Source organism: Bombus pyrosoma, linkage group LG9 (assembly GCF_014825855.1).
Source record: "Bombus pyrosoma isolate SC7728 linkage group LG9, ASM1482585v1, whole genome shotgun sequence".
NCBI lineage: Eukaryota > Metazoa > Arthropoda > Insecta > Hymenoptera > Apidae > Bombus > Bombus pyrosoma.
The window spans coordinates 4,494,661-4,518,636 of record NC_057778.1 but is presented as its reverse complement, the minus strand read 5'-3'; the positions used below and the strand labels follow the sequence as shown (position 1 = coordinate 4,518,636).

The window sequence follows — 23,976 nt, the reverse complement described above, 5'->3', positions numbered from 1 at the left end:
CAAGGCTGTTGATTATGTTAGTCGTCGAAACAGACAATAAAGTGATGCCTCACCCGCATAAGGGTGCTATGACCCATATACCTTGATCCACTGTCATATATATATTATATGTTGTATATATATGTAACATAATTTATATGTGATAGTGTTTAACCAATCAGTTATACCATTGATATCTTGATCTACTGTAACATAAATTTAATCCATAAATTATTGGGACAACGAGGAGCTAAATCTTTCGTCGATTTGTATATTGAACGACAGGGATTTTACAAACATAAAACGCCAAGTATTTAATGCGGCGCAAATTATTATACATAAGGGTTATTCACCGTCCAATAATGACAATGACATCGCACGCCTGAAACTGAATGGCGCCATTAAATTCAATACAGACATGAGATCTGCTTGTCTGCCACAACCAGGTAACGTTCTAAATGTTGTAATATACAATGGTACGACAGCTTTGTGCATGACATAATCCAGAAATAGTTTCTCGTTCCTTGCGATATTTGTTTAAGGTGCGCATCCGAATGGGAAGTTTGATCTAATTCAAATTCGATTCATTTCAATACAAAAGTACTTATTTTATCTAGTAGAATTTTATATTCCTTTTTTTATAGACATATTTCGATTATTTTATAATTATACAATTTTTAAGGGAAATTTCACTTGTTGAAATTGCTACAAATATTTTTTTTCTTCTTTAAAAGGAAGAAATTATTAAAAATTGAACACCATTCAATGGAAGAGAAAATTAAACTATTATACAGTCAAATATGTATTACTTTACGTGCTATTACTGATAAAAGTATCAAATCTTTCGGTCTTATTGTACCTAGAAATATTTTTAAAAGAGGAACAGGAAGAATGTCTATTTTATTAAAAAACCATATCAAAATCCATTTGTAGAGCTACATTGCGAACAAAAGAACGCAACAGTGATTGGTTGGAGAGAATTATGTGAACGAGGACCCTCAGATAGTATGCAGGAAATGATGCTTCGGATTTACACGAAGAACTATTGTTAAACTAAGTATCCGTCAAGAATCACAGACGATGTGCCGTGCGCTGGTACCGACAAAGAAAGCAAGAGTGTGTGCAAGATAATGAAAGATAAATCCCTTCCATCATTATTGTTAACATCTCGCTTTACAACGCATATAAATGAAAGTATTACGTCATTGTACATTTACCTTTACAGACGACCGTGCATCCAACTTTTATGTATCTATACGTGTGTCACTTAATATTTATCAGAAAACCGTGCTATTTAAATTTATTATTTTTATTTCTTTCATCTTTATTAGGGCAATCGTGGTGATCCTCTACATGTCAGTAATGACGACGTTTATCGAATAGTTAATAAGATTTATGTTCTGATGTTTCATAAAAGATGGAATTTTCGGTGAAAGAGATATAAAGCGAGTGTTTCACAAATTTGAGTAATAGGTTTCAATAAATTTAGATAATCCACATCTTTCCAAAAAAAAAAAAAAAAAATAAGGAGATCTCGTACTAAGATAACAGTAAATGATGATTATGCTGACAATAAATAGGAAAATAAGAAGATAGTTAACAGGTCTTAGCACATTACAAATTTTCTATATATTTTGTTTATATAAGCGGTATAATATCATCGTTTAATATCGAATGGACAATCAATTCAACAATCGACGTTGCAGGATTCCACCTATACTTGCGTCGTTTCCATACGCAATGTTGTTTGCCTGCGTCTGTAAATTTACATACGGCCAGCCTAAATTTTCACCTCAGCTACTCGCCAGTCCACTATTCCGTATAAATAAAGAAGTGACGAGCATCGTCGAAGTGTTGTGTGAAAGTGTACGTCGACCTGGTAGGAAGTGTAGATTCCGAGTCCGATTCAATCGGTTGCTCTCTTTTATTCAGTGGCCAAGCGGTACAGAATTCATAGTATTCGTATTCGTGACAAGAAAAGTGCGATCGACGCGAACATGTGGATCCGTACGATATTCTGCGTGATCATTGTGCTCGCAGCAACGTGTGCCGTTAATTGCGAGAAAGTAAGTAACCGATTAATCGTGGTACATCGTTTACGAAAGACCTCGACACTTTCCCAAACCGTGCACGAATAATTGGATTAATCGAGTGAATTAACTTCTTATAGTTAATTAAAAACATATATAATTGAAAACTAATTTATTGGTGAAATTTCACGAGCACGAGTTGCAAGTTATTCGTAGAGTCTGCAGATCATTACACTCTGTTGTTATGGATTATTTTACATAAATATGGATTATAGATACGTAAAAAGTATTTGTTCCAATATTTTCTAAATTTAGAATCTATCTCTATTGCATTTATTTAAAATATCGCTAATTTAATAGCGTAATGTAAGAGTAGAATATACGAAATACTAATTGAAACTTTCGTACTACAAACTGTTCCGTACCATACGTCCTGAAACATTTCATAACTTAAAGATATTTTCCGACATTACATATCTATATTCTTTGAACACATAAAAATGAAAGATAAAGAATAGCCTTTCCCTTATCTGAGGAAACATTTTACCGTCCTGAAATAAACTCGTCCTTGGAGAAGTTAAGGTCTATGTTTGATAAAATAGGGGTAATGAAATTGAGTGGCTGAATTGAATCACGAGTAAAGAATGATAGTATGAAATTCTTATAGGGGCATTTTTTCCTCTTGGGGAATCAAATGTAAGCTTTATCTTACGATTTATTAGAGTTTTGTTATTATGTGAGGCGTTACAGGTAACTTAATGGCTTCTTTCTCGCGAAAAATAGAATTTGTTATAATATTTATTGGGTATAATCTCATACCGCTTTGCATACGTAATGAGAATTTATATTGAGGACACATAACGGCGATGAAAGATGTTCAGATCAATGCTCTGTGTTTTTACAATCGTACGTTTGAATCTGAAATCAAAGGTTGAACTACGCGCTTGCGTGTTGAATATTTATCGACTTCAATTTTTAAACATAAATATTCAAAATATAAATGTTGCTCGATAAAATAATCTTTGTTCTACTGAGGATCGCATCTCTTTTTAGCATGTTAAAAATTGATCTTCTCTTAGTTATTAAAGGTAGAAACACATTTTTCGGATAGTTTTGTGAGAAAGACATAATACACTAAAATTTGAACGATCAGTTTTATGGAAAATAAATACATTTATCGCGTTTAGTTAATTAATAATATACTAAAGCGTAATGTGTGAAGGCATTAATTATAACACATTTATATCAATATCTCATCCTGTAAATTACACATTGGTTAATCGTAAGTAATAATAAAGCCATTTTGCAATAAATATTAGGAATCTTATTAAAATTAATATAAATTTTTCGCTTAAGATTTACAGAAAGTACAAATGCTTGTTCCCAATATATTGTTCCTGCAGTTAAGACAACAAAAAGTGACATAAATATAAAAATTTATAGTTACGTTCGCCAATCCCCGTTGAAGAAGTCGACTTAAATGCAACGCAGTATAATATAGCAGCTACGGATGATAAAAATTTCTGGGAATGGCTGGCCAGTTTAATATCTGCTGGTGGATCCATAACAGTACCCGTGACAACAACTGAACTTCCGAGACCAGCGACTGAATCGTGTTTACCTTGCAGTGAGTTTAAACTCGAAACAAGATTATTTGTTCAATATTCAAAATTTGAATATGTACAATAAACACTCCTTGTGACTTATTTAATAGAGATCAATTTATATAAGTTTTGTGATACATCAATATTAATATTGTTAATTAGAACCAAAAGTGATGTTAAATAAATTCAATAAAACAACAATAAAGATTCAGATAAATTAGATTTAAATAATCCAATGAATAAAAATTGGTATTATTTTGTTGTTACTTGTCTTTATTTTTCATTTAAAGAGCATTACTTAATGAAATTGATTAAACTTATGTAATAATATGTTATTTTCTAGAATGCGGTTTAACGAACACACAGAAACGGATCGTAGGTGGTGTTGAGACCCAAGTTAATCAATATCCATGGATGGCATTAATGATGTTTAGAGGACGATTCTATTGTGGTGGATCTGTTATAAGTTCTCGTTATGTATTAACCGCTGCTCATTGTGTCGACAGGTGATTTCGTAATATTATAGTATCCATATAGTAATTTATTATACACAATAATAATGTATACAGTATTATATAGTATATAATTATGTACAGTAATAATGTAGCAACATCGGCGATATCATTAGCGAATCATTTCGCTGTATTGTATACGATAATAGTTATAATAGGATTGTTATGCTACGTTATTTTGAGATTATTTTCCAATTTGATGTAGAAATTTGTGACATTTTTGCTGCTCTTAATTTTAAATGATTTTTCTAAAAATAACAAAATAAAGAGTAGCAACTTTTCATTACACATGGTGTAATATATATAACAATGATAGCATACGTGTGACACTATTTAAATCGATCAATTGTTCCATTGATATCTTGATCTATTGTAACATGAATTCAATCCATAAATAATTGGAACAGGTTCGATCCGAAACTCATGTTAATTCGGATATTAGAGCACGATCGCAATTCTACCACAGAGACAGAGATTCAAGAATTCAAAGTCGAGAAAGTGATCAAGCATAGCGGCTATTCGACGTACAACTATAACAATGACATCGCGCTCGTCAAACTGAAGGACGCCATTCGATTCGAGGGAAAGATGAGGCCTGTTTGCCTTCCAGAACGAGGTAACGTTCTAAATATTGCGATAGTCAATGGTATAGTAGCTTTGTGCATGATATAAATCACAAATAAATTTCCATTCGACGTAATATTTCTTTACAATGCAGATTTAACAATAACACGTTTACTATAATTCAAATTCTAGTTGCTTTGTTTGCTATGATTCATTCCAATGCAAATTCAAAAATATCTTTTCTTTTTATACGTGGGGAAATGCTTATAGACACCCCGTCGCTCCTCTCGGAAGCGGTGCGGTGGTGTCGGACTTGCCGACTAAAACCCTACGGTGGCCTACCTAACGCTTAACAGGAGTGCCTCGGGACCTCTTACGAATTGCTGCCGGAGCACTCCTGCGTCTTCTCCCATTCTGAGGAAGTCGTTCCTTAGGTCTAATTTGGGCGTTGAGAGGGACCACACTTCTTAACGCCATCCCGTGGGCAGTCGTGCAAGTCCGAAGGGGACTCAGAAATTTCTCGGCATGACGACCCCTATGACCACCTAGGGCGACGCAAAACCCCCCTTCGATGTGGGACCCTACAAGGATGAGAAGTACTCACCCTCTCCCGCTCTGCCGGCTCCTTTGCTAGCATCGTTTTTATGGAAAAAAATTTCAATTAAAATTAAAAAATATCTATTTGAATTTCAATTAATATTAATCTAATAGAATTTGGGATGGATAGATTTTTTATTGGATTTGTTTATCTTTGTTGGATAGATTTAGATTATTTTGATATACGATATTTGAGGAGCATTCCACTTGTTATCAAATTGTTATATATACCTTTTGTAATCGCAATAGAAATAAAAGATTAGATCATTAGAGATTAAAAGTAAAAAATGAAACTAATAGAGAGTGCAATACTAACTTCCGTACTATTGTTAAAAAAAAGTATTGTGCCTGCCCTTGTTAAACCTACGAATATTAAAAAAAGAAACGAAAATGAAAAGTTCTATTGTATTGAAAAAAAGCACATATAAACTCCATTTTCAGCTAAAACTTTTGCTGGATTAAATGGAACGGTAACTGGTTGGGGCGCATTAGAAGAGGCTGGTTCGATATCGCAAACTCTGCAGGAAGTGACGGTTCCGATTCTCACGAACGCCGAGTGTCGCGCGACTAAATATCCGGCGCGGAAGATCACAGACAATATGCTGTGCGCTGGTTATCAAGAGGGAAGCAAGGATTCGTGTCAGGTAATAAAAGAAAAATTCCTTTCGTTGTTGTTTCTAACATCTTTTCGATTTACAACACGTACGAATAAAATTATTACGTCTTTATACATTTGCATTTACACATACACATCGACACATATACATACATCAAACTTTTGTGTACACGTTTGTCACTTAATATTAAAGAGAAAAATATGCTGTTTAAAATTATAATGTTTGATTTCTTCTTTTTTTATTAGGGAGACAGTGGTGGCCCTTTACATGTTTTTAATGACGACAGTTACCAAGTAGTTGGTAAGATTCGTGTTCTATCGTTTGATAAAGAATAGAAATTCGGTGGAAGAGATACAAAGCGAGTCATAAAGTTGCGTATTACATGTCAATGAAAGATCAATATGTTTCTGGCAAAACAAAGAGATTTCGAACTATAATCACAATAACAGCTATAGTGACAATAAATTGGAAAGTAAGAAAACGATTAATATTAGTAAGTAAAAATATTTTCACATATTCCTACAACTAAGTATTATTTACAAACAGATTAATTGCTAGTGATTCTGAAGAAAGGAAATCTCTTACATATATTTATTTCAATTAACAATATTTAATTAATAAGATCCAACTTTCCAAATTCTTGTCCCAATGGCAATTGCAAAAGATTGCATCTTTCTCAATAAAATTACCAATTATTAATCTCAATCACAAAAGTAAAATCACAATAAAGTTACCAATGAGAAATGTATTGATTTGCAACTATATAATCGTAATGCAAAACGAATTCTTACTCCTCGATATATTTCCGGAATTCAAATTAAATTAGGATCCGCTTTGTATCTCGTCCATTGACTGTTTTATAGCTAAACGAATTTACACATCTAAATTCGCAGGAGTGGTATCCTGGGGCGAAGGATGCGCGAAGCCTGGCTATCCCGGTGTTTACAGCAGGGTGAATCGTTACCTCTCATGGATAGCGAATAACACCAAGGACGGGTGTTACTGTTAATTTAATCGACGAATAATAATCGAAAGGTCACGATACGTGTACAAGAATCTTGACTCATGTTTCGATTATTTTTAAATTCATCGTCCTGGCTGACTGAAAACTTAATACTCGCACGATCCTACGAGTGTATTTTTCAAAAGACTAGAATTCGTCCTCGTGGAATATTTCTGCCAGGAATTTAGGATTTTAGCGAATTTTTATAGTTGACCATGAAACAATATGACTACAAGCTCGGCATATTTAATCTTGGTGGTCTTTCATTCAGTACTAAATTTATTTATCAACTATACATATATAGATTAGCCCTCTATAATGTCAAAATTACGTATTTGTGTTTTTTAAATGTTGTTTTTCATATTTATTGTACCCTCTCGTTATCAAGTAATCTATCAGTAGCTATTGTTAATTTCTACTTTGATAAAGGAATTTAAAATTTTATATCTCAGAATTAAAGTTATGTCAAAACTTTACATTATGGAATGCAAGAAAATGATCAAAATTAGTAAACAACGAAACTTCAATATATTTTCATAGCTAAGCCGAGGTAATGAGGCCAAATGAAGTAATTATTAGTGACTGTGGGACGAAAAGAGAAGAAAGTATGTAATCATAGGTAATTCTTAATTTTAATCTCAACTGTAAAGAAAGATAGAAGATTATAGAGGGATGAAATTAGTTTCATGGAGTTCACGAGAAGTTAAAAATAATAGCTAGCTTCGCGATCCGTTATTCTACGTCGATGCAGGTGAGACAATTGAAAATTAAGGCACGTATCGAGCGTCCGACTCGTACATAACATCGAACGCACGAGAAAGAAAGTCACCTGGACTTTCTCTGTTTTTTTTTTCAACGTGGAATTTCGGTGAAAACTCACGTACCTGCTACCCGACCGCAGCTTGATTTGTCGTGTCACGAAGAAATCAAACGCCTATCGTGTCGTTTGCGTTACTCGTTATACAGTGAAACGTCGATTGTTCTTCATTTAATATAAATTCGATCATTTGAACGATTGACCGATCGATTTGATGAAATTAAATTCGTAATATTTTCCACATCTTAGGTAATTTAAATATTTATAGCAATCAATACGTAAAATGTTCGATAATACTCAACTTTCAACTTAATTGTAATTTTATCGTTGTAGTTTATTTATATTTGCGTTACGAACGAACTTTTTATATTGTTAATATTAAATAAAATTATTGAAATTGTTTGCAATTGCTTAATGAAATATTATTCTGTACAGCAAGAAATAATTTCTTTCTCCCCAGATAATTCTTTAAAATTATTTTTCTGTGATATGCTGAGACATAAGTTGATAATCTCCAAATGTTTTATTATATTTAACAGAAACCATGCATTTAAGGTTTAACACCCATGTGCATATCTTTTCTGTATAACAAACACTGTTTTAAATATGTTTTAAATATATATTAAAAATGTTATCAATTTTTAAGATATTGAAGCAAAAAAGTAATAATAGTAAAAATAAGGTACAAAAGATATAGGAGCGAAGGAATTGATGTGGAAACGAAGAAAATAAAAAGAAAAGAAAATGTTGCGGGAGGTAGGATATAAAGAGCAATTGAAGAAGCTTAGCTCAGCAAACAGTCTCTTAAGCCTATAATATACCGGAGGTAGCGAGGAAAATAAGAAAGGGAAAAAGGGAGGAAATAACTAAAATGGGAGGAAAGTTCGTTTACTATCTTTTTGTAACTAGATTCCGTATCTTTTTCATCATTCGACGAATCATTATATAAAACATTTACATTAAATAACATTGAAATCTATGAACGAGTAACACCTAAAAAATATTTGAGTAAACGCATATGCCACGATTATTCACGAACTATCATATCTCTATACATCACTATAAAACTAAAACAATCTAATCAGTATGTCGATTGCACGCGTGATTGCACATCAATAAAGTGATTATGATTGTTTCTAACACGGTCCCCTTTAGTCAGAATATCCTATGCAGTATTTTTTCATTTTTTCAAGATATTTCATATTTTGAAATATATTTGAAATAAACGTCTTGTGTTTCTTTATCTTTCAAGTAAAATTACACTACACAGGGTATTACGAAATAAAATCTTTGAATTGAATATTTTAGAATGAATAAAAAGGGGAAAAAACATTTATGGCACAAAGAAAATAATCAAACTTTATTTTCCCTCAGTTTTCGTGTGATAGAATGGATACTTTAACTAAGAGGGATCCAATCATTGAACCATAAAAAGAAGTATGATTAGTAATTAATTAGAATTATCTAATTCGTCATTTGACCAAGTTTTAAATATCAGTGACTAGAAGTCCTTCCGGTTTAGTAGCTTGTTGCTCGGTCGATTTACCGTCCGTGTCTACTTTGTCGGATAACCAATAAGTTTCCATGTTACCTTTACCCTGCACGGAACAGTAAACCAACGAATTATACAACATGGCGTGCGGGAATCCCTAAATTAAACTTTCTGCGATACGAACCTTGACCCAAACCAATCCGCGTGATTCAACGTAATACCGATCCGGTGGTAACAACGCTTTCACATCCGATGAGATCTGCACCTTTCCAGGCTGAATCGTGAAAATGTTTAAATCACTGTGTACACTGATAAATTTGAATTGGTCGAACATGAAAATCGATTGTGTCGTAAACATAGGCAATGAAAGGATAAGAATTTTTATTTCTTCTAAATTATGACAGAACAAAACGCAATGTAGAATAGAGTCTAAAATAGTATGTGTCGAATTATTAAGTGAGAGCACTAAGTCTGGATAAGTTATAAGTTCGAAATGGCTATATATGTCTCGAAATTGAATTTTGATTAACTTGTTTGTAAATTGTTAGAAATAATATTATGGAGTTTCTACGGTTGTATTTACTAGCGAGGTAAAGCATAAAATATTTTAAAATGTATAAAATTATATTAATTCAAGTAATTCAATTCCAGTAATAGTAGCATGTAAATTTAATGTTTCTACCGCGTTCAGTCCCTTCGTATAAAAAAGGTTCACTCGTCTATTTAAATTTATTCTGCCTCGTTCTGCTCATTCAATCCTTTCGCGGTGGAATTGATCATAAATAAATGAACTTACCAGACTAGTCGTCTGCATCCTAGAAGCAGTATTCACAGTGTCACCGAAAAAGCAATATCTAGGTACTTTGATGCCAACTACACCTGCTACAGCTGGTCCAGAATGGATCCCTAGGAAAGTAGAATACATTTGTATTATATCATGTTCGTTCTCGCTCAATCGCTCGAAAATATGAAAGAAAACCAGACTATCTGTCATAAAAACTAAGTCTACTTTGATGGCAACAAAAAAAAAGAAAAGAGGATAAGATAGCAAAAAGAAAACGAAACAGAAAAGATTTATTTCAAATGAATCTCGGGATAAATTGCCTATATGACTTTTAATATCTGGTAAAAAAAAGAGAGAGAAATAAAAAAGAAATGAATTATAAAAAATGAAATATATTGGAAACAAATCTCGTGTTAAGTTACCTATACGAATTTGAATATCGACACCAGAGGGTAACTTAAGGGATCGGACGTGTTTCAGCAGCTGCAGCGAAACGTCTGCGATATTTTGCGCGTGATTTTCCGTTCTATCCGGCGCACCACTGGCTGCCATATAGACCCGGCCGACTGTTTCTACCTGTTGAAAGTCGTAAAGGTAAAATATCTTGCGTTGAAACGTCTATAAAACTATCGGTGCATTCTGTTCTCGCGTGTATTTTTATTTTATTTTTATTCTGACAATAATGCAGTGGAGTGCTTAAATTACATATGAAACTCACTTTGTATACATTAAATTCATCCATCAGCGAGTCGAAACAAGAAAAAACAGCGTTCATCGACGAGACAATGTCCATTGCACCTTCGATCGTTGAGTAATCGAAGTCGCAAAGCTCGCAGAATAACACGGAAATAGACTCGAATGACTATAAAAGGAAAAGAATATTGAAACACTAATCTATTGGACATCAATGATTTTGACTCCTTGCTTTGCAACAATTAATTTTTCCTGTATTACAAATTTTTTACATTTAAAGTAATTAAATACGCGTATTCATCTATTCGAAATTTCTACTCTCATAGCTTAACCCTTACGCTGCATAATTAATTGCCTGAATTCGAAAAATCTCAATTTTAGAATAAAAAGAAGGTTTTGTAACCTTTGCTCTTTTTTATATCTTTCACGTTGTCAGCATCGTCACAATGGAAGAAAATAAATTCTAACAGCTTGAGGATCAAAATCATATCCCTTGATGAATTATAGACTGACGACTACAGTAAAATATGGCAGCCTAAAGGTTAAAGTTTAACATGATCAATTACCATAATATTTCGAATAAAACTGATTACGGTACGGTAATATTTCGCAGAGATAACGTCCAATATTTATACAGTGTCCGTTATGCGAGCGACAATCGTGACAAAACCCAATATATGCATATTTATACATTTTGCTACAAAGAGCGATAAAATATATTGCAATAATATTTCAAAGACACATTACAATAATATTTTACGAGATCTTGAAAACGCTAAGCACTCAAAATATTACTTTACAAGATCTTCAAATACCTCGCAAGTGCTCAAAGGACAAGCTCCAGCACGCAATCGATCAGCAACCGTCTGTGGGATCATGGAATACAAAAGCTCGTCGCTCTTATTCTTCCAGCGATCCAGCAACGCGTAGCTGTTTTCCAATTCGGTCGATCTCTGTTCAGCCCTCTCAAACATCATCTCTAATCTGACATAACGCATCGAAACATATATGTATTTTGTCGATGACAATGTATCTAATTGGAACGAGCGGAATTATAGTTCAGTCAATCTTACCCGTAGTTAAAAAATAATATTGTACCTTCCGCAATGTTGCCATCCGGCGAGTACTAACTCACGACTCAAGCCATGAGGATTTAGGTCGTTCAGGTACAGGCCCATGTTAAGCAATTCGTCTAAACTGTTAATTCTGTCGAAGATATTTTGATTGTCTCATATTCTTACCGATTTCGTTCTTTGGTATTTTGAGATGAGCAACTCAGAAACCATGTTGATCAACTACATGGAATATTAGAAACCCATATAATAGGAAAATGATATGTCATTATTATCTAAAATTAGTTTTCAAATTATCTTATTTTAAATTCATTTAGAATTTTGTATTATTAGATATAGGACCAAATATAAAGATAGGAAATTAAGAGTATTATATCAAAAAATAAATTGTCAAAAAATACAAAGAAAGATATGAGCTAGTAATTTTAATACAATCTTTTCACTCTTTATATAGTTAAGTATTAACCAATGTCTATCCATACTTTTCCATTAAAAAATCCGATTTTCTTCTCATCATAAATAATTCATTTTAAACTTTTGAGCGATAGCGTGGGTCACTATCTTTGTAAAAGTTGAATATCAATCACATAGTCATAACCAATAAAATCAATACAATCGAGATAGATTACATCAAGTTGACCAATTTAGCTTCTGAGAGGCTGATATATACATATGTTTCGTCAACTTACAGGGGACTACATAAGAAAATAATTGCTTTAAGATCCTCGATATATCTCATTTGACCTTTCAATAGTATGCTCCTGGCTCCTTGACTGCCTCGCCTATCCAATCCCGAGCTGGTGCTTGGGGTATTGTCTGAGTTAGATGAAGCATCGTTATCGTTTAATCTGATCAGCTCCAATTCGAACATCACAGAATGCAAGTACATCACCTGTCCACATGCAGGTAAGTTATCACTTTGTCGAAGACTTTGATAAGTATGGATGCCAATTAAGAAATAAATTGCTAATGAACTTAATAAGGAGGAATTAATTACGATGGTCATGTTGCGAGAGAGTAACTAAGACGAGCTTTTCCTAAGAAGATAGTAATGAAATATTATTTTCTTGGAAAGTAGGTAGACTTTTATAAAACTGATAAAATACGTAATCAAGGTTCCTTGTTGATTAATTTATTAGTTAGTACGCGGAGTAATGGTGATGATATTGAGAATTTCTACTTTAAATTTTACGTATGAATTTTTATAAATATTGGGAATTTAAAGTAGAAGTTTACAATATTAATAAAAACTTTATGAATGTTTAGATAAATTCATAGTGAAACTTAAGCAGAAATTTCCCTCACCCATTAAATATTACTCCTACGTGTTTTTGATGTTACTTGGAAGAACTATACTTTATAAAGTATATAAAAATGTAATTTAATTTAATGTTCCGTTAAATAGAGCAACCATTTTGTTTGACAAAATCATTAACGATGTAGTATAATAGTAATTAAAATAAATAAAAGTTTAGAAGCGTTGAAAATTATTTTCCAAATGTGTAACTTTCCGAAATGAAAAGTTATATCAACTCAATATGAAAGACTTTTATACGAAAAGATATTTTACATGGATATGAGATACAGTTATATAATGCAATATCCTTATCCCTTAACTTTGAGAAAATTAGACACTTTCTGCTTTATTTGTCATAAAAAGCTCCCTTACATTTCCCCACGTGAACGATATCCCTTTAGGCCTACGGAATTTAAAAACATCCGTGACGTGTTTATTCAAAATGGACGAACTGCCACCCCATGCTTGCAGGAGTTTATCACCGGCCCCCAATATCCTCATATCCTTGTTGATTACCACTCCAAATGGGAAAAGACGTAAAAGGAACGATATTGACACCGGTGCTAATTCACGGCCAAGTGGAGTTTTCATACTGTTGTTCTTTGTGATCTAAGAACGTGAACATGAATAATTTTAAACTTTAAGTGGAGATACATATGTAAATGCAAAGAAAATAAAAAAATAATTTTATTTTATGAAAAAGCATGGAAATTTTATATCGAGTATGGCGATGAACATTGCAAGAGGTAGAATAATTTATTCCAATGTTCTAAGCTAAAATCTTAATAGTTTTTAAAATTTACATTTTATATAGAAGTCTTATATTGATCAAAAATAATTCCGTTTTATTAGAGCAGACAGTTAGTAAACGATACAAAATTTTCGTTTTAACTCCCCGCCAGCAATATAGGTCGTTAAGGTGTCAGATAAAATACCAAACGAAGGTGTCAGATAAAAAAACTTACCTACAGGACTCTGACTGAGTAAATACTGTTTGCTTCAGTAGCTCCGATTCAGTTCTAAGTACTACGAGGGTAATATGAGCACCATACCTTCAACGACTCATATTGCCACCCACGTCATTTTAATGTCGCGTAATTTTTTTTTTTATTTCCATATACAATATACTAACCTCTTAGCGATCAGTGTCTCGTCTGACTTTTATGTTCCTTATACGTTAATAAGTATAAGATACACAGTCTTTCTTTCTTAACGCGTGTCTCGTGTTATTTTTCAATAATAAATAATCCACTCAAAAATCCCGCAAATATAGGAAGGTTGACGAATTTCTTGATATTTTTTCGAAAGATCATAGTCTTATCGGTAAAATCCTATAATAGCTCCTTGAAATATTTGTTTGTTACGAAACTGTGTACTTTCAAACAATTTCCCATTTTTCGCAACTTTGTGTCAAATTTTTATTTTTATTGGAAAAAGATTTAAACATTTGGTTGAAGTATCACTTATATGGTAAATTAAAGACTATGATAAGTATCTGAGAATTTTTTCAGATATTTTTAAAGTTGAAAACAATAAGAAATCAGGTCAGGAATTGAAAGACCCATAATGCCGACCGTCTTAGTGAAAAACCATATTGCCGACAGGGGGTTAATTATTAAACTATTACTTGTACATATACCTACTCGTATATCATGGGTTGAAATATTTCTATGGAATTACTTACGTATTCACGATTGTCGAAATCAATTCTAAATTTAACCATTACGCTTCTGGAACCAGGAATATTGTTTGAACTTCCTAATACTCGTATGACTAAATCTGTTTCGTAAAGCTCTTTCGCTATTTGAAATAACTGACCTAAGGAAAAATATGAAAGTGAATCTTTGTTGTATATTTTGTAACTAAATTTATATCGATTTTATCTTGTGAAAAATAATTTCTTGTATCCTTTAGATTTTATCTCATTCTGTAATTAATTTCGAAAATTTTCTTCCTTTTTCATGTATTATGTACATATATATACGATATATATATAAGAAGAATATATTTTTATATATATAATATATTATAAGCGAAAGTTAAAGTAGAAGCAGTCGTAAAGAGTAAAAGACTTATCTTAAAAAGTTGTGTTATCTTACCCATAAGATAGTGCGTAAATCCTTTCCTAGTGCTTCGATAAACTAACACTACACCCTGTGGGTCGACGTGTGTAGTGTACATCGAAGGACTTTTCATACGTGGATACGTGAATCTCATTTGCATGTGAATATTATCGACGTTTTGTAGAAAGTCACAAAAATAACGACCAGTGGCTTTTATCATGCAGGCATATCTGTTACAAAAATAATAATTACTATTGAATTTCAATCTAGAAGAATCCCAATTTTACTTTTTGAATATTTGGAAGAATGGAAACGGCAGTGACACGAAACAAGGACTCTTATACGATTCGAAAGAAATGTTATATCAGCACTTGCATTATCAGAAATTCGCATTAAAATAAAATTCGTTTAGTTCCACTAAAAAAGAAAAAAGAAAAAAATAAATATATTTCGAACGAATTAAAATGAATTTCTTGTTAAAATATATTTCTTTAAAACTTTCTATACCAATATTCTTTAGTAATTATTTTAAAGCCTGATTGATTATTCGGATGATTAAAAAAAATTTATGAGTTACAACCATCTAGCATTTCAAATTTACAATCGACATAAATCACGTCCTATGTTCCATATTCAAATAGTTCTCCCTCTTGAAAATTGATAAAACGGTACACCACATGATTCTGATTGCATAAACTATAACAAGAACAAGTATATAATAGAGACAATCTAGCAAATAGTTTTCAACTCCATTACAGCACATGGTTCTCTTTATTTTCATCGAGCAAAAACAAAAAGCACAGTAAAATAAAATGAAACATTTGATGCAGGTAGTGGAAAATAGGCCTTTTGATTGCTTGAGGAGTGGTTTGCTAATGATGTCAACTGGAGTATCGATTCAAGTGCAATAAAATATTAATCAAAGCTTTTAATTGAACTTATGTTCGTTCCCACAGGTAATAATTAATTCTACATCACGTAGTTCTCGATGTATAATAGTAATTGGTCCGTTTAATTAACCAGAACCTAAATTCAATATCGTGGTATGAGCTTTATTCAGTCAGGCATGTGTTTCAACTTGTGCGATCGTAAATGACTTCGACTTTGTTTGTGTATTTAAACGTCACAATTACCTTCTATGCCTCCAGTTTTGCAACAGACCAAATATGTTTCTAGGAATTTCCTTTTATATCCACATATTATATTTCCTTCATTTTTAACCTACATATTATTTTTCTTTCTTTATGTCTTTCTTTGGAGTAACATAAAATTGTTTAGTACTAAATAAATTGTTTAGAACTAATTGTTTAGAACTAAACAAACAATAAAACAAGCATTTTGACACATTTTATTTACATATTATGTTTTTCAATTATCAATCACACATGCTATTGATATTTTTACATTTATCGTTAGAACAATGTAGAATTGTTTCATACGAATTAAACAATCGATATATTTCTTTACTTTGAAGGAACTTTTTATCCCACATTTGGTATTTTTAGATTCTACATGACTTATAAAACATCAGAAAATTCACTTACCCTAAGTTGCTAAAAAATCTAACGAAACACTTCCCAAAGAATTGCATTACATCCTCCACGGATTCGCCATTGCATTCGGCTAATGCAGCAGCTAAATTGGTCATAAGCTCGTCGGGATACGTTTGTCGCGTGTTGAAAACCATATGTTTGCAATCAGCTCTTTCCAGGAGCTGAAGCCACACATCCTCGCCGTATTCTAACTGTAACGAGAATTTGATGGCTCTGTCATTATTAGCATTCTTTCTGAACAAACTTTTTCCATCCTGGTTATATTACTTTCCATATTACTTTCTTTCACATTTTTCTTTTTCTTAGAGAATCATTTTATACTACTCCTAGTAATTTTATTTTCGAAAGATTGTATTACGTAATATAACGTTATAACGAAAGCCACGTAATGTGAAGAGAGTCAGTGAAAGGGTTATTGTAAATTTCATTTAAATTTCAAAATGTAATATCATAGAAGATTTTAATGTTCTAAAAAATATAGAAAACTTTTTATCAAAATGTAATATGTCAAATTGATATATTAGTTCCTCAGAAAAATGATCTTTCACGGTTCAACGTGTCGATGAACAACGTGGAAAAAATTTTCAGTTTGTGGCTTTATTATTTTTTTCACGCAGATTTTTATGCCATCGGATGATTGATTTCCAATAAAAATGGCTCAAGAACGGTGAGAAAAGACAATATAAAAGGACAGAACGTTTAGCTGTTTTTATTATGCTCCGGGGAATATTTCACCCTTCATAGTTCCTATTGTTTCCTCGTCACGAAAAACAAAGAGCGAACTCTGTACTATGGAACTCGTTACGTCATTTATAAGTAACGACTTTATATTCGTTGCATTTAATTTACTATGAATCAAGTCGCAGAACACGTATATTTCTCATCTTAAAATTAATGAAATTTTCTTCATTAGTTTCTTTGAAAAATGCTGTTAAACATTATTCAAATGAAACTCATTTATAAACATAGAGATATTGAATTTATTAGGTGTAAGAAAGAATTCTATACCTTTATGAATACGATGTATCTTCACTTTTAAGACATTTAAAATTTCAATCATTCAAATATTTTTCATTTACGTTGATAACTTTTTCCATTCGTTACATGTATTGATTAATTCTTTATTGTTGCTCTTTCACGTCGGACATTTAAAAGCATTGACACGTGGCTCATTTTTAAACTTCCTTTCCTTCCTCTGATATCATTTTCACAGACTATTACTTTTTATGTGTATTGTACTTTATCGACTATATCTTTACTGATATCGAATGACAAATAAATACGAGAAAATATTAAAAGATTATAGTTACAATAAGGATAAAAACAAACTTTTAACCGTCTATTTACATTAAAGATAAAAGAAAATAATATTTCAGCAATTTCAAAGCAATTTTTATTAATAAAACAAATTTGATCAAGCACATTTACTGTCATTGTTTACGTAATCTTTTCTGGACCTATATTTTAAAAATTTAACGTCAGCCGTATACAGATATGTTAAAAAATTTTAGAAAATTTCACTCTGAAGTACCGCTGTTTGGCTGTAAAATTAAAAGTACACACAGAACCTTTTCTGCACCTAATATTTAATACTGATCATATCTATAATTCTATTATTTCTACACATTGGTAAGTTACAAAATCAAATAAAATATAATTTTATTTGTTAGATCTCATTATGTGATATATGAACTCATTAGTTTCATTCGTGTCTGTTCATTTCTATAGGTGATTAATTTGATATGCACAAAGTACATATAAAATGAACTACAATTGGTACGCTTGATATTAAAAATTCATTACTACATTTCACAGAACGGTCACTTAATACACATGTGTATATCATTAAATGTACAAAATGTTGTTTATTCTACATATTCACAAGAAATTGATTCGCGCAATCAAGCCAATTTCTAGTTCCCCGTAGAATAATCAATGCTGTTTCCGACATAATGACTTTAGTCACGAAAATTAATATCGTCTTGACATTAATGAGACCTCGTGAGATTTAACATGTCAAATGGACACGCAAATTTTTCAAATAGAACGAATCGTCAATTTTTAATTATCAAATATCAATTAAACGCTGAGTTATGCACAAGTACAATTTTTATCGTATATTTTAATTCTATCAGTCCTCGTTACAATAATTACTTTGCCTCATAAATTATGTACAAACGATTTTCTAAGTTCTAATGGGACGATTTTCTAATTTTGCGATCAAATAGTTGTTTACCTTTTTAATCAAACGATTCTCTAATACTATGTCCAAGAGACTTTTAATTTTTTAATTAAATGATTTCCTAACTTTCGATCGATCGATTTAATACCCCTAAAGATCGCAATTACCTTGTAGAATCTCTTCAAAGGAATTAATCAAGACGACGCGACCCATGCATGTTAACAGAGATAGTGTAGCTAGTTTTCCTCTTACATAAAATTTATTCCTTAAAGTTGCCTCGTAGTTGCAGAAACTTCAAACGAGGTATTCGCTTTCGTAGATATTTACCGAAGGACAGTGAACAATAAATAATAAATTGTTGACTAAGCGGTCGTTATTGATACAAAAGTTATTTAGAAAAACAAATTAGCGTCCTTAAGTGACGGAAGAACGATGCTATTTTTAAATCTTCGTACAATTAAGGCGTCTTACCGAAAGGAAGTCTGAATCCATCCATATTCAGGTAGCTCGTTTGTTGCGTACCTTCAAACCATTTCCTTCGGCCACTACGTGACTCTTTTCGCAACGACTGATTATTTTCGGACGATACAATAAATCAGCAACTTGCACGCCGCTTGATAAACACATCGATATACACGATCGTTCAAAAGTATCCAGACACTTGCTTATTTTTGACACAATGTACTTTCATTATAAAATTATAGATAGATCGAATTGTACTGATTTTGTTCTTTTTGGCCACCATACTTACGCGTAATTGAGCTATTAAATTGCCCAAATCAAAAAGTTAATGTAATAATTAATAATAAAACTGTTGTTTATGATCGTCACACTTTAAACTATTTTATTACTTAACAAGCTTGTGCCTCAGGTTCTTTCATTTCTGAATGAAAGATCACAGAAGGGAAGCATAAGATAAGTATCTTCTCGTTGATTTTCTGATCTTCATCTTTAATCACGAAAATCCATACTCTAATCATTCATTTATAAAACTTTCGTTAAATTTAAATATGGTTACTGTAAGTCGAGTAAAGTATTCAAATATTTATGGACAGTAATGTACGGCAGTTTCATTTCGTTTGTACGACCGAAAAGGGTTGAGATTTGCAAAGGCAACAATTGCCGAACAAGGAGAGGCAATTTTTCCAGAAGCACAATTCTATTGTCGCATTCGATCGTTTTGCTCCGAAAACGAGGAGGATTAAAATCTCGTGCAGGAATTAGGATATTTATTTCAGTCATCGATACTTAAACAAATTGGAATACTTTATCAAGATGATTAAGAACGGACGTAAATCGCCGAGACTGAGAAAAGGAGGATATTGGAGAAAGCTATCGCGTTGCAGATCGGATCATGTTCTTTTATGATTTCTATTCCCAGAGAAATTCTTTTCGATTAATTTCATTCATATTCCCTCAAGGTGTTTTATCGAGCGACCTTTAGTCTGTATTAATTATAGTTTCCAATTATATTTGTTGGATAAATGTAGGCATTAATTATACACACTATTGTTCGCGAGTACTGAATCACGAATTATGCTGTATTTTGTAAGAATTTAATTGTTACAAATAATCTGTGATAATAAAATTATTTTACGATCTTTCGGTTATAAATTATATTTAGAGGATTCAAGAAAATTGTACAGATATATAACTTTGAATGCCACTTACGTATCCATTAAGACTTAAAGGTTTAGTTAAATTAAATTAAAAAAATGAAATTATTTTATAATCTATTTGCCATAAATGATGATTACATGCAATAGAAAAAATTTGTAATTATTAATTACTAGAATACATATCTATTCATCTGCTATTAAATTAATTGAGGAAACTCTTTGATTACCTCTTAGTAAGAAATAACATTTAGCGAAGTAGACAAGAATGTAGAGGTTTATTTCGAATACTAAAAATTTTATAACGCAATGCGGTATTTGTAGCAGTAATAATAATTCTATAGAATGATATACAGTCGTTGAAGAAGGTAGTAGATGTTTAAAAGAAATTGATGAAAGAAAATTTATGTGTACCATTAATTGCAAAGTAAGAATTAAAGGATACTTTCTTTTATTTTGTATAATAAATAATCGATACGATTTCGCTTTGCATCTTTATACGTTATTTCATAATTATAAAACTACAAAAACAGATGAAAGACTTGTTCCCGACCTGGTATTCAGATTCATTGCACATACTTTCAAATACCCCTATGTTTTTCTTACAAATTGATGTACATATATCTACTAAGATAACAAAGTTTGACATTTCGTAGCAAAATGGTACGCGCATGTATGGGAATGAAAAAGTAATGACATTTAACAAGGAAAAAAAACTATTGTATTTAGAGAAACTTAGTTTAACTGGTACGAATCGAAGTGATCAACATCAAGCATACAGGGTGATGCTAAAAATCAAGATGAGTCACGTTTTTTTTAAATATAAAAACGAAGTAGCATAAAAGAGTTTGATTATCAGGAATTAGATATTATTTTTATAAGAAATCCTACTGTTACTTGCTAGAATTGTGTTTAATGTTTCATATCTCTCTTTTATAGAAGTGCGGCACTTACATTTAATACAATTATATTTAATTATGCTTCTAGATTTTAAGATATTCATCGAACTAGGAAACACAAATGAACCTATATGTATACTGCATACGTTACCAAATATTTACATTCATGTCTGCAACAGGAAATATTTAAACACGGACATAAATAACTCGCGAAATATATAAAACATAAAATAAGATATTCCTCACTGACAAAGAATTCTGTGGATTTTATTAAAAAAAAAAAAGATACAATCATAACTTACGAAAAATTTAGACGCAAAAATGCACATAATACGCAGAAATATATAAAACATCCAAAGCAGAATAGTCGTTATAATATTTAATACACAACATGAATCACTATTTAAGTTCCATCTTTTTTAGATATGTTCACAAAAATAGGAATTTTTATACGTGTATATTCGCAATTTATAAAGACCACGTTTATTCATCTTACTGTTACGAATCGTATTAAAGAAATAATTTATTGTAACAGTTCAAAAGTCTCCTTCTAGCAATATTCTATCCCTAATTTTGCTTGATTCTCACAGTCCTCAAGTTTCTATCTCTGAATTTCGTTTTAATAAACAAAAAGACTTCTAACATTTCAAATAATTCTCAACAAAAAATAAAAATTAAAAACCACGCGTATCAACAATTATTATTCAATTTCTTCCTGAATCTGAACAATAATTTCTTAATAATAGGAAAGCAATTAACTTTAAAAATAACTGAAAGAACACAACAGGGTTAAAACGCGGGCCCAGTTACCACATTAATCCTGTACAGCGGTGCATGTGCTTCCTGCCTTGCTATTTCCTTCTTATCTCACCATCGAATAACTACATTATTTTGGATCAAGGAACTATACCGCTGATCGTATCAATTCTCTTTCAACTTTCAACCCACGCACACCGTTTTAACTGCCTGATACAATCGAATACCTAAACGTAATCGAACGCTAGCACACGTTGATTCAGGATAACAGAGCAGGTACCATTCGAACACGGACGAGGAACGAGAATAAACAGGATCTTCGGGTACTGGTTTAACGAAAAGCGTAGCACTCACACACAGAGTCGTCTATCTTTTTCTCTTTCTTTGTACATACGTTTACCGACCTGCACGAAGTGCTGCACACTCTCCAACAGCATACCGTACATTGTTCCGGCTGTTTCCGCGGTATTACTTCACCAAGTGACGTACGCATTCATAAGGAAGCAGCTCGTGCCCGGAATTGGGAAAATGCGATCTTTCGCGATCACGACGGTGTTTCTGAGCGCGGAACGTCGGTCGCATCGTCGCGGCGAACGCGTCGCACCGCCGTCTTCCAGTCAAGTGTTTCGCGCCATTACCATGACAGTTGCCATATCAGATTGCGCTTTTATTATCTCTCTGTACGAGAGAGTGAACACAGAGAGACTGGTCCGGCTCGACGGCGCTCCTAACTTTGAGTTTCAACATAGTGCCGACGGGGGTTCAGAGTCGGGAAGGGTGGTTAGGATTCACGCCGACTGCGTGCGCAGCATGCTGGTTCCTCTGCTGCTTCCTGGCACCTTTGGACACCTGTTCATCTTCCGATCGCGTACGTACACCTGGGAATTGTTTCCCTTACTTGTCAGAAATTCTGACGTATGCGATGACAGTAAGTTATATGTATGTAATATACGTTAGTCTGATCTCATTCCTGACGAGATAGTACGTGAAATGTCAGAGATGATAGCTGGAAACGTAGGTTTTGCAGCTCGATGCTTTTACATTTAACGGGTGGCAGAGATTTCTTAAATTAAGTATGTGGTTGGTTCTGTTGAATAGTTTTTCTGTTAATGAGAAAAGTCTTAAGAAATTTAATACATGCAATTTATATATAAGCTGATCCGATTGACTCAATTTGAAATTGGTGGAAATTTGGAGAATTCGGTTGTGTAGTATGTTTGATAATGAGAAAAGTCATAGGACATGCGATGAATGTAATTTACACGTAAATTGGCTAAATCTTTTTTCTGCGGAGCTGATATGTAGGGTACGAAAGACAAAATCGTGACTGGAATCCTATTTTTTTGAAGAACAGATAAAAGTGATGTTTTGATGCAAGTTTAAAGGCTGAAAAGTTAAGATAGGGCTAGTGTTTAGTCAAGTAGTAAGTAAAGCCAAATTGACACTGTTGATTCATCGAAAAACATCGATTGTATCTTCGTTTCGTCCGTAATGATTTTTCAAAGTAAACAGTGTATGTTTACCTTTGCATGCTATTGGACGAAACTGCTAGCTGTGTTTGAATCAGCCTTTAAATGAATGAAAATGGAGAGAAGTTGATTTGTTTGAATAATTTGTCTAGGGATATTTTTATGAAGAGTAAACGGCAATATGTATAGCAACTGAGAGGTAGTTTGTAAATATTAAAGATTTAAACTATAATAGCAAATAGTGATGCAAGTATGTATAATGTATCGATTAATGAAATTTAAGGTTAGTAAAAATAGAGGAAAGTTCATTTAATTGGACTATCTTTCTGAGGAAACTTCTGAGGAAGTGTGATAAAAGATCTACTTACTTACGTAT

General features: G+C 32.3%; 2 protein-coding genes across 7 annotated transcripts; one reads left to right on the top strand and one right to left on the bottom strand.

The window, feature by feature from the left end:
* Nucleotides 1-1,976: 1,976 nt before the first annotated feature.
* LOC122571216 (trypsin-1-like) lies at nucleotides 1,977-6,922 on the top strand. Its single transcript, XM_043734677.1, has 7 exons — nucleotides 1,977-2,045; nucleotides 3,453-3,636; nucleotides 3,957-4,119; nucleotides 4,533-4,741; nucleotides 5,728-5,930; nucleotides 6,149-6,203; nucleotides 6,797-6,922. The coding sequence occupies exons 1-7, from the start codon at nucleotides 1,977-1,979 to the stop codon at nucleotides 6,910-6,912; spliced, it is 999 nt and encodes a 332-aa protein (XP_043590612.1). The 3' UTR covers nucleotides 6,913-6,922.
* An 11-nt stretch (nucleotides 6,923-6,933) lies between these two features.
* On the bottom strand, nucleotides 6,934-23,165 carry LOC122571211 (soluble guanylate cyclase 89Da-like). Of its 6 annotated transcripts, none has more exons than XM_043734663.1 (13): nucleotides 22,526-23,162; nucleotides 16,670-16,869; nucleotides 15,162-15,355; nucleotides 14,747-14,880; nucleotides 13,435-13,671; nucleotides 12,455-12,657; nucleotides 11,791-11,898; nucleotides 11,508-11,676; nucleotides 10,718-10,861; nucleotides 10,422-10,575; nucleotides 10,012-10,121; nucleotides 9,400-9,489; nucleotides 6,935-9,321 (listed from the first exon to the last, which is right to left on the bottom strand). In XM_043734663.1, the coding sequence occupies exons 1-13, from the start codon at nucleotides 22,622-22,624 to the stop codon at nucleotides 9,211-9,213; spliced, it is 1,953 nt and encodes a 650-aa protein (XP_043590598.1). In that variant the 5' UTR covers nucleotides 22,625-23,162; the 3' UTR covers nucleotides 6,935-9,210. The 6 variants fall into 6 exon arrangements, with proteins under 6 accessions (XP_043590603.1, XP_043590598.1, XP_043590602.1 ...); XM_043734666.1 differs by lacking the exon at nucleotides 22,526-23,162 and adding an exon at nucleotides 22,186-22,421 and having other exon boundaries at nucleotides 6,936-9,321; XM_043734669.1 differs by lacking the exon at nucleotides 22,526-23,162 and adding an exon at nucleotides 16,259-16,346 and having other exon boundaries at nucleotides 6,936-9,321; nucleotides 16,670-16,781.
* Between the last annotated feature and the right edge of the window lie 811 nt (nucleotides 23,166-23,976).